This window comes from Panthera pardus, unplaced genomic scaffold, assembly GCF_024362965.1.
Source record: "Panthera pardus isolate Hobbes unplaced genomic scaffold, ASM2436296v1 HiC_scaffold_17, whole genome shotgun sequence".
Lineage (NCBI taxonomy): Eukaryota > Metazoa > Chordata > Mammalia > Carnivora > Felidae > Panthera > Panthera pardus.
The window spans coordinates 137,148,841-137,161,311 of record NW_026526732.1 but is presented as its reverse complement, the minus strand read 5'-3'; the positions used below and the strand labels follow the sequence as shown (position 1 = coordinate 137,161,311).

Sequence of the window (12,471 nt, the reverse complement as noted above, 5' to 3'; positions counted from 1 at the left end):
TCTATTAACTTTGGTTTTGTTTGTTCTTTTTCTAGTTCCATTAGGTAAAGTGAGGTTGTTTGAGACTTGTCTCATGTCTTCAGGGAGGCATTTATCACTATGAACTCTCCTTTAGAATTGCTTTTGTCACATCCCCCAAATTTTGGTATGTTACACTTCCATGTTCATTTGTCTGAAAGTATTTCTTTTATTTCTCTTTTGATTTCTTCTTTGAGCCACTGGTTGTTCAGCAGTATGTTGTTTAATTTCCATGTATTTGTGAATCTTCCACTTTTCTTCATGTAACTAATTAATTCCAAGTTTCATACTGCTGTGGGTGGAAAAGCTGCTTGATATGATTTCAATCCTCTTAAATTTATTAAGACTTGTTTTGTAGCCTAACATGTTATCTGTCTTGGAAAATGTTACACATCCACTAGAGAAAAATGTGTATTCTCTTCCTTATGGGTTTTAAATTTCTTTTTTAAATTAAATTTAATTTTTTAACGTTTATTTTTTGAGAGACTGAAAGAGACACAGCACGAGTGGGGGAGGGGCACAGTGAGGGGGTGACAGATTCCTAAGCAGGCTCCAAGCTCTGAGCTACCAGCAGAGCCTGAAGTGGGGCTCAAACGCATGAACTGTGAGATCATGACTTGAGCTGAAGTTGGATGGTTAACCGACTGAGTTACCCAGGCGCTTCTTAAATTTAATTTCTATACATTACAAAATTGTTAATTACCCAGAGGCAAAGATAATTTTCTATCACTGTCAGTAGAATCAGAGCGACATTAGTGTCACTCGATAAAGGTTTACTAAATTAATGAATAAAATAAATACCTGAAATAAAGAATACCTAATGATCAAAGCAAGAAACAGTTTGAAACAGAATACCGCACTCTAGAAACTAAATGGTTGCTTAATTTATGTTTGTTTTTAGGACACTGGAAAAAATATAACTTTCATGTGCAAAGAACAATTGGCAGCTACTTACATAACATTTTAGATTATGTGGCTAAAGATTTAGTCCCATAGGGATGCCCACATAGTGGAACAGTAAATACATAGAGAATATTTTAAGATACTATGACTACTATGTCTCAAAAGACATTGCAACATTGAGAATACCACAGCATTCTGAACAGCAATTTCTAAAGACTTAGCTATATAAAAGCCCTGTATGTTACCAAATGACATCAAGATATAATATGGTAGTTTTTAAACAATAAATAAAAAGTATTTTAAAAACCATCAAAAGAGGCTCTGACATGCAGGTTAAAACTAAGAGAAATAGCTGTATAAACTTCAAGAATATCAGGAGACTACCATCAAAGGTAACCAATGGAGCAAGCTCTTGTTTAATTGATAAGCTTAAATCCGAAATTAATAAACTATTTTGTTTAATTGCAAGTGAATCCCTACTTGGAAGCAATATAGTTTTACTTACATCAGTATCAAAAATAGGAATTCTTAGGTAACACTGTGGAACAAATGTGCTATGATAAAAACATACAAAGATTCTGATGCAAAGAGGGAAAAAAGAGGAAAGAAAAAACTGAAAAGTGAATTCATTAATGTGGTGAGCATTTTGCAATACGTATAAATATTGAATCATTATGTTATATACCTGAAACAAATATAATACTATAGGTCAATTATTGTCTCAATAAAATAATTTTTAAATAAAGAAAAAGTGGATCATTGACTCAGGTGATAAAACAATGTTTAGAAAAGCGACTGACTTCAACTATCTAGCCAGTTATGGTGGAGTAAAAGCAGAGTCCACACTGCTTTTCCCAATGAATGCAATAAAAACTCTGGATATAATACATGCAACAACTATCTGAGAATTCTCAAAAGTAAATGGTTGGAGGCAGACTTGAGAAGGAAATGAGAACTGAAAATACAAAAAAAAAAAAAATAGGCAGTGAGTTTCATGGGTTTTATTTTGCACTAGAAACTCCTATCGTGGACACAAAAACAGTGTAAATTCATGTCTGCTTACCAGGCACTCACAAAAAGTTATGAGAAGCTCTCTCATTCTGCTCCACCAAAGGGGAATGTGGACCTCAAGGAACCGGGGGGTGGGGGGGTGGGAGTTGGGGGAGGTAGAGAGGAGGAGTTTGAATACAAATGAGTAAAACAAGGGAGTCTGTGGGGAAGTGATATAACCTCTGAATCTTGATTGTTGTGGTAGTTATAAAAGCCCTATGCATTTGTCAAAACACACAGAGCTGAACAACAACCAGCAAAAAACAAACAAACAAACAAACAAACCAGGTTTGCCGTATGTAATATAAGCTATACGTTTCAAATACAGAAAGTTAAACTAGTAAGAAAACAGAAAACACCACAATGTGTTGTGCCTGCATACTATTCTAAGTGAAGGAAGTGTCCACATTTAAACAACTTTTTCCTACTATGTCTTCCTTTCCTCTGAGGAGCTGAATGAAACATGCCGAAATTAACCAGGTCATGGGAGATGCAGAGGAGACCAAGCCAAGAAAGCAGTAGTAGGATGTTGTAAGAACTTAGCAGACATGTGAGTTAGCTCACAACAATGCAGTTTCTATGTTGCGTCCAGTTCAGTGACCTGCCAGCTAAAAGAAAAGCAACAATAACAATCCTGTACCCCTGAGGGCTAGGCTATAGCCCTGCGTGGCCATCGTACCATTACTAGCACCATATATCAAAGGATCTGGGAGAGGTCATGCCCACCCGTGCCGCAGGTAACAGGGACACAGCCTAATCCCAGGTGTGGAACTTGAAATGGCCTCTGCACTGATTCCAGCCCGCCTTGGCCTTGTCCAGGAGCCCCTGCAGCTAAGCCCGCCAAACTTGGTCCTTCTGTGGATTCAGAAAGAGCCCTGTAACTGGGCTCCAGTCACTCCCAGCTGCTGACTACAAGCAGTCCTGCTGGCACAAGAACCAGGCAGGAAACATTCCTGTCTGCAGACTGAAATCATAAATCAAGTATTTTTTTCTGACTCCAATGGTAAAGAACTAGAAATTGATAACAGGAGGAAAACTGGAAAATTCACAAATATGCATAAATTAAACAGCAGTCTTCTGAATAACAAAGAGAGCAAAGAAGAAATCAAAAGGGAAGACAGAAAGTATCTTGAGTCAAAAACAAAATCACAACATACCAAAGTTTTTGGGATGCAACAAAACCAGTTCTAAGAGGGTAGTTTATGCAATAAGTGCCTACATTAAGAATGAAGAAAGGCGAGGTGTCTGGGTGGCTCAGGGAGTTAAGGGCTTGACTCTTGATTTCAGCTCAGGTCATGACCTCATGCGTGGTGGGTCTAAGACCCTGTGTGGGCTCTATGCTGACACTGCACAGCCTGCTTGGGATTCTCTGTCTCCCTCTTTCTCTACCCCTCCCCTGCTCGCGTGTGCATGTACTCTCTCTCCATCTCCCTCTCAAAAATAAACATAAAAAAAAAAAAGAGAATAAAGAAAGGCATGCCTGAGTGGCTTAGTTGGTGGAGCATCCAACTCTTGATTGGTCATGATCCCAGGGTCATGAGATCGACTACTGAGTTGGGCTTCATGCTGAGCATGGAGCCTGCTTAAGAGTCTCTCTCCCTCCTTCTGCCCCTCTCCTAGACTTGTGCGCTCTCTCTCTCTCTCTCTCTTAAGTAAAAAAAAAGCCTGAAAATACACAACTTAACTTTACATGACAAGAATTAAAGAAAGAGCAAACTAAGCCCAAAGATAGCAGTAGGAAATAATACAGATTAGAGCAAAAATAAATGCAATAGAAACTAGAAACGTAGTAGAAAAAAAAAATCAATGAAAGTAGGAGTTTTTTTTGAAAAATATAAACAGATGGATAAATGTGTAGCTAAACTAACCAAGAAAGAAAAAGAAGACTCAGGTAAGCAGAATTATAAAAGAAGCAGGAGACATTACGACTGGTACCAGAGAAACACAAATTATCATAAAAGGCTGCTATGAGCAATTAAATGAAAACAAACTGGATAACCTGGATGAAATGGATAAATTCCTAGAAACACACAGCCTACCAAGACTGAGTCATGAAGTAATGGAAAATGTGAACAGACCAATCATGACTAAGAAGTTGAAGCAGTAACCAAAATCTCTCAAAAAAGAAGAGCCTACGATCAGACAGTTTCACCAGTAACTTCTACCAAATAGTTACAGAAAACAATCCTCAAATTCTTCCAAAAAACTCAAGAGGGAACACTTCCAAACTCATTTTACTAGGCCAGCATTACACTGATAGCAAAGTCAGATAAGGACACTTCAAGAAAAGAAAATCACAGGCTAATATCTCTGATGAACACGGATTCAAAAATCTCAATAAAACTCTAGCAAACCAAATTCAACAGTACATTAAGAAGATCATATGCTATAATCAAGTGGGATTTATCCCCGGGGGATCCAATGTTGGTTCAATATACCCAGGTTAATAAGTGTGATATACTACTTAAATAGAATGAAGGATAAAAAAGCATATGATCCTCATAATAGATGCAGGAAAAGCATTTCACAAAATTCAACACCCTTTATGACAATAATTCTCAAAAGATTATGTAAAGAACGAATATAACTCAATATAATAAAGGCCACATATGACAAGCCAATAGCTAACATCATATTCAACAGTGAAAGATTAAACGTTTTTCTTTTAAGATCAGGAACAAGACAAGGATGCCTATTCTTAGCACTTTTTTTCAACACAATATTGGAAGCCTACCCAGAAAAATTAGGCAAGATAAAGAAATTAAAAGTATCCAAAATGGAAAAGAAGATATATAATTGTCTGTTTGCAGATGACATGATATTATATATAGAAAATATAAAGAATCCACACACAAAAAACCATTAAAACCAAAACACTCAGGAAAGTTGCAGAATACAAAGTCAACATACAAAAATCGGTTACATTTCTGTACACGAGCAATGAGCTATCTGAAAGAGAAATAAAGAAAAGAACTGAATTTACAATAGCATCAAAAAGAATAAAATACTTAAACTTAACCAATGAGGTAAAATGTCACTACACTGAAAACCGTATGATATTGATAAAAGCAATTAAAGACAACACAAAAAATGTAAAGATATCTTGTGCTCATGGATCGAAAAATTAACATTGTTAAATGTTCATATTACTCAAAGCCATTTGTAGACTCAATGTAATCCCTATCAAATTCCAATGGTATTTTAAACAGAAATAGAAAAACCGATGCTAAAATTTATACAGAACCACAAAAGACACTGAATAACTAAAGCAATCTTGAGAAAAGGAGAAGAAAGCACCACAGGCTGATTTTGAACTATACTGCAAAGCTACAGTAAATCCATATGGTATTGGCATAAAAACAGACACACAGATGAATGAAATAGAATTAAGATGCCAGAAATATCCCTATGTATACACAGTGGACTAAAATTAAGGGAGACGAGAATACTAAATGGAGAAAACACAGTAACAACGGTAGTGGAGGGGTGCCTGGGTGGCTCAGTTGGTTAAGTGTCTGACTCTTTATATCAGCTCAGGTCATGATCTCAGGGTTCGTGAGTTCGAGCCCCACGTCAGGCTCCATGCTGGCAGTGTGAAGCCTGCTTGGGATTCTCTCTCTCTCTGCCTTTCCCCTGCTCTCTCTCTCAAAATAAATAAACAAACTTAAAAAAAAATTAATTAAAAAAATAAATAAATGGTATTAGAAAACTGGACATTACATGCAAATGAATGACACTGGACCCGTATCTTACACCACTTACAAAAATTAACTCCTAATGGAATAAAGAATTAAATGTAAGACCTGAAACCATACAACTCTTAGAAGACAACTGATGTAAAAATCTCCTTGACACTGATCTGGGCAATGATGTTTTGGATATGACACCAGCACAAGTAAGAAGTAAATAACCGAGAGTACATCAAATTAAAAAGCTGTCGCATAGCAAAAGTAACAATCAAAATGAAAAGGCAACCTATGGGATGGGAGAAAACATTTGCTAACCCTATATCTGATAGTGGTGAATATCCAAAATATGCAGGGTTATCATACAACTTCAGAGGAAGGGGGTAAGGAGGCTTCAATTCTGGAGGCCTTCAGTTCTAGCACCTAATAAGCTCATAACTTGGACAAGTCATTTCTCTATATTTGGCCATTCCACTTGGAAAAAAAAAAACCCTCTCTGTTGTTTTCACTGAGATTTAAAGGTTATCAAATAAAACATGAACACGAACGTATGGGTAAACTTAAAAATTCGGAAAGGACCTGAGCAGACATTTTTTCCAAAGAAGATACACAAATGGCCAACAGGTATACGAAAAGCTGCTCGAGATTGCTTATCATCAGAGAAACGCAAATCAAAACCACCACGAGGTATGACCTCATCCCTGTGAGAATGACTGTTATCAACAAGACACTACAAGTGCTGGCGAAGATGTGGAGAAAAGCAATCCTTTGTGCGCTGTTGGCAGGAAAGTAAATTGATACAGCCACTATGGAAAACGGTATGGAAGTTCCTCAAGAAAATTAAACTGCCACCAGAGCCATCAGTCCTACTTCTGGGGGTATATCCAAAAGAAAGAAAATCTTTGAAAAGACATCCGCACCACAGTGCAACTGCAGCATTATTTACAATAGCCAAAGCACAGTAATCATCCAAATGTGGATCATGAATAAACGGATAAAGAAAGCGTGGTTTTGTACGTGTGTGTGTGTGTGTGTGTGTGTGTGTACATGCAACTGGACTATTATTCGGCCACACAAAAAAAAACCCCTCCACGATTCCTGCCATCTGCAACAACATAAAACAAACCTTGACAGCATTCAGCTTGGGACATAAGTCAGACAGAGAATGACATATACTGAATAATCTCATTATATGCAAAATCTAAAAAAATAATAATAATAATAGAAAAATACGAAAATCCCCTGAACTCATAGAGAGTAGTCTGGGGGCTTCCAGGGACTGAGGGGTGGAAGCAATGGGAGAATGTGGTCAAAGGGTATGAACTCCCAGTTACATGATATGTCAGTTCTGAGGGCCTACTGGACAGCACGGTGAATATAGTTAACGATATTGTATTGTATACTAGAAAGTTGCTAAGAGTGTAGATATTAAATGTTCTCATTATTCATGCAAAAATGTCAAATATGTGAGTTAGTGGATGTGTTAACTAACCTTAATGTGGTAATCATTTCACAATATAAACATAGCAAATCATCTTATTGTCCACCTTAAACCTATACAATGCTACATGTCAATTATCTCTCAATAAACACAGAAGAAAAGAATTAAAGAAAAAACTAGTCTTAGGAGTTAAATGTACAGAGAATTACAAAACAGGGCATAAAACACATACACACATCGACAGACACGTAATTTATAATGGCTACAAATATACAATGGTTAAAAAAAAAACAACTAACTTTTAAAAACCATTTCCCTATTATTCTTTTCATCTGAAGAACTCACTCTAATGCACGCCTCAATATGGCAAAGGGGAAAAAAGCAAGATCTTTCTCTAGCAAGGTATCTCATTCAACTTTACATTTTGTGAGATTAGGACAGGGTCAATCTCACAAATACAGATCAAAATTATTATTTAAATAATATGTGGATAAGGAAAAGTAAGCATATACTCTAATAAGAAGTTCCTTCAAGTAAAAACATAAGCAAACTCTTGTTTATAGTACTATAATGACCATCATCAAATAACTTCTATATGCAACTTGGAGCTTCTAGATTTAAAATGTAAGAACAACATAAAAATGTGTCCATAGTTCAAAAGGGGCATCATAGCCCAATAGGATGCATTTTCAAATAGTATAATAGAAAATACTATGACTGAAATGAAATATCTATCAAATGGACTAAACAGTAGATTAAAGGGTACAGAAGGACCAGTGAACTTAAAGACAAATCAATAGAAACTACGAAGTCAAACAGTAACAACTAAGCAGAGGGGGAAAACTGTTTGAAGAAAAATTTAGAGGCTCTCAGAGATTTGTGAAATAATAACAAATGGTCCAGGACACATGTGATTGAAACTGAAGGATGAAAAACACACACACAAAATAATGGCAAAAAACTTTTGCAAATTAGTGGAAAACATTAGTTACCGGATCCAACAACATAAAGCAAACTTGCAAGCAAGATAATCATGAAGAAAGTCAGTCCTTCAGACATCAAACTTCTAAAATCCAGTAATAAAGAATTCTGAAACCAGCCAGAGAATGACAACATGTCAAATACAGGGGAACACATGAATATCAGAAACTAATGTATGTTGAGAAACACTGGAGGGGCACAACTGCTAAAAGATTAGCAACTAGAGTTCCACATACAAAAAAGATACGCTTCAAAAAAAAAAATGTGAAAAAAGGTATGTTCAGATGAAGAAACTGAAGAGAACTCATCACCAGCATGCCTTTACTATAAAAGATGTTAGAATTTTCAGGCTGTAGGAAATGGTTTAAATGGCAACTCAGACCTGTAAGAACAAATGAGGAGCATGGTAAATGGTAAATATGTGGGTAATTGTAAAAGATTACATCTTATTTGCTTTAAAAGACAGGACTCTTGGGGCGCTTGGGTGGCTCAGTCGGTTGAGCGACCGACTTCAGCTCAGGTCATGATCTCACGGTTTGTGAGTTCGAGCCCCGAGTCGGGCTCTGTGCTGACAGCTCAGAGCCTGGAGCCTGCTTCTGATTCTGTGTCTCCCTCTCTCTCTGCCCCTAACCCACTCATGCTCTGTCTCTGTCTCTCTGTGAAAAATAAATAAACATTAAAAAAAAAAAAGAGAGACAGGACTCTATTTTTTTTAATTTTTAAAAAATGTTTATTTATTTTGGAGAAAGAGACAGACAAAGAGAGAGAGAGAGAGAGAGAGAGAGAGAGAGAGAGAGAGAATGTGAGCGGAGAAGGGGTAGACAGAAAGATGGAGACACAGAACCTGAAGCTGGCTCCAGGTTCTCAGCTGTCAGCACAGAGCCCGACTCAGGGCTCCAACTCATGCACCCCTAAAAAACAGGACTCTTTAAAGCTACAACACTGCGATGTGAAGACAATAGCATGTATAGATTTAATATACTAAATAGTAAATATCTGGTCATTTTTTTAAAGATAGAAGGACACATGGAGACACAGGGAAAAAGGAGAGGAGACCATGTGAATATGGAGTCAGATTAGCCAACTGAAAATGCTATATCCAGTACTTTAAAACTTGTGCCATTTCCTTTTAGTCTCTGTGTTTTCTAATTAAAATTTTGCATTCAAGTCATTCTTCCTCTATGGTAATAAATCTAGGTGATTTTTTTTAAAACTTTTTTTAATGTTTATTTATTTTGAGAGAGAGAGAGAGAGCGAGAGAGCGCACAGAGCCCGACTCAGGACTCGATCCCACAAACCGTGAGATCATGACTTCAGCCGAAATCAAGAGCTGTACGCTTAACTGGCCGAGCCACCCAGGTGTTTCTAAATCTGGGTGCGTTTAGGATTTACATTATGTTTTTTGTATTCAGCAGTTTAACATGCATTTCTTTGGGTTTACTGTATTTGGAGTTGGCTTAGCTCTTTGAATCTGTAGACTTATGTATTTCAATTTCAGGTGTTTTCAGCTATTATGTAATTATAAAGTCCATTTGCAGTAGCAACAAAAATCAAATACGTAGGAATAAATATAGTAAGAAATATGTGTAGCCTATAGAAGAAAAATGTTAAAACACTCATGAAAGACACAAAAGTGGTTTTGAAAAAAATGCAGACATTCCCTATTCTCAGATTGAGTGAACATACTTAAAATGCAGCTCTCTCTAAATTGATTAATAAATTCGGGCAATCTCAATGAAAATACCAAAAAGCTACTTTATGGAGCTAGAAAATCTAATATTAACATTCATATACAAAAATAAACATACAAGAATAATCAGGAACACACAGAAAAATGACAAGGAGAATCTGGTTGTAACAATCTTTAAAATATACCATAAAACCTATGTAATTTAAATTTTTAGAAAATTTTTATTTATTTTTGAGACAGAGAGAGACAGAGCATGAACAGGGGAAGGACAGAGAGAGAGGGAGACACAGAATCTGAAGCAGGCTCCAGGCTCTGAGCTGTCAGCACAGAGTCCAACGTGGGGCTCAAACTCCTGGACTGTGAGATCATGACCTGAGCTGAAGTCGGATGCTTAACCGACTGAGCCACCCAGGGGTCCCAAAAACCTGTATAATTTAAAATGTATTATCACACGCATAGAAAAATAAGGCACTGATAATAAAGATAAAATCATAAATAGATCCCAAATATGCTTACTTAGTATATGACAAAGGGGGTATTTCAAATCATTAGGGGAAGTATGGATGGTATAACTGGGTAGTCCTTGGAAGAAAGATAAAATGAGATCTGTATCTCACATGATAACAAGAATAAACTACAAATGGATTAAGGATCTAAATGTTAAAAATGAAGCCATGCAAGTATCAGAAGGTAACATGGGTGAATTCTTCTCCAAATTCAATATAAAGTAAGTCTTTCTAACTATGTTTCAAAAGCCTAAGATAATAAAAGGTTGATATATTTGGCTCACTTAAAATAAAAATATTTGTATGTCTAAAAAATCCCATAGAAACAAAGTCAAAAGATAACACACAGTGGAAGAATATATTTGTATCATATACCACAAAGGATTGATATCTCTAATATATATGGGACATAGGATCAAAAACCTGATGGGAAAAGGGGAAAAGGACACGAAAGTGTTCCTAAAGGCCGATACTCTAACAACTTGAGCAATAAAAATAATGATATTATTGTATAATGATTCTAAGAATAAAACTTAAATATACATTAGTCCATACAAATATACATTAAAAATTGAATAAATAAATGGTGATGAAGGATAAGTATTCCTTTAAGAATAACTGCAATTAAAAAATATAAAAGGAAACAAGCAAATAGAAAACCACTATTAGGTAAATACCACAGTCATAACTGTCTCAGACAAGATCCACGGATGAATGTTCAAACAAATAGGCACGAATTTTTAGAGAAGGAAAATATTTGTTGAGTCACAAAATACCTCCCCCAAGATAATTATTTACAACAAAAAGAAATAACTTGTAACTTCGTTATAGCGGGGAAATTCAGTATATATACCCTCAGCCAATTTACCAAGGTTAAGATCACAAATAAGACATCAACAACATGAACCCCAACAATACGACACATTGAAAAGGACTCATCACTTCCGTGGTATTCTTGGCAAAAATGCATAGCCACATTCTAATCATATGAAAACATCAGACGGGTTGAAAAAAAGGAGAGGATTCTACAAAATAACTGTCTAGTAAGTTTAAAAAGGTGTCAAGGCCATGAGACAAGGAAAGACGAAGGAGCTATCCTAGAAAGGGGACGACTACAAAGACAGGATAGCAAAGTACAACGTGTTATCCCGGACTGGCTCCTGGAACAGGGAAGGAGCATTACCAAGAGAACTGCTGAAAATGAAATAAGGTCAGTAATTTCATTAAAGGTATTACAGCAACGTTATTTCCTGTTTTTGATAATAGTACTGTGGTTACATAAGATGTTAACGAAAGAAAGATGAAAGGTCTCTCAGAATTCTACGCACTATTTGTGCAGTTCTTCTGTAAGTCTGAAGTGCAATATGGAAAAGTTTTGAAAAAACAATTCAGCGTTACCAGGGGTCAGGGAGTAGGTGAAAGGACTGACTATACCCAGGGGCACAAGAGAACATTTTTGGATGATAAAAAAAAAAAACGTTCTATATCATGCTGTGTTTGGAGTCACATGACAGTATTCAGTTGTCAAAACTGAATTATGCACGTGGATTGGTGAAATTTGGTTTTATGTAAATTACACCTGACTCCAGCAGACAAGAAAAGAATTCCAAATGGAAGTATCATCTTTTTAAAAAAAAAAAAAAAAAAAAAAGGTTGGCTTGCAATCCCAACAGAAGCAGCTAGGAGCAGAATGGAGAAATACCAAATAATATTATATACGCTCTTACCAGATTAATTAACTGTGTGTGTACCACATCTTCTACCAAAACTGCTGTTTCATGAAGAGGCCTCCTAGCATCACCTAAAGAAAACCTGCAAAAAAAAAAAAAAAAAAAAAAAAGAGAGATTAAGCATACCAATACTAAGTAAGGACTGTAAAACTAAGAAAATACAAAAGTGAAAGATATTTATTATAATAATGTTAATAAAGTACAAATTGTTCTATCAAACAACAGAGTGGATGTGCAATGTTCTATCGACAAAGAACTGCATTTCTCCCATACAAGCTACAACTTGTAAAATGCAGTATTATCTATGATTTCTTGATTTGTGTAGGATATTGGAAGATATTAACCACTACTTCATAATACTGGCAACCAGAAAATCATGTTACTATATCCAAAGTACTAATACAGTAACATAGTAACAGCTATTTAGAAAAATTATAAAAGCAGGTAATGGAATTAGGCAAGTAAT

The 12,471-nt window shown here is 36.0% G+C and overlaps 1 protein-coding gene across 4 annotated transcripts in view; it reads right to left on the bottom strand.

The window, feature by feature from the left end:
* Positions 1-12,471, bottom strand: part of SUPT3H (SPT3 homolog, SAGA and STAGA complex component) — a 543,233-nt gene that overhangs the window by 245,906 nt on the left and 284,856 nt on the right. For all 4 annotated transcript variants that reach the window (XM_019457311.2, XM_019457312.2, XM_019457314.2 and 1 more), the window contains exon 3: positions 12,003-12,087. In XM_019457311.2, the coding sequence (XP_019312856.1) occupies positions 12,003-12,087 (85 nt within the window). The remainder of the gene's footprint in view (positions 1-12,002; positions 12,088-12,471) is intronic.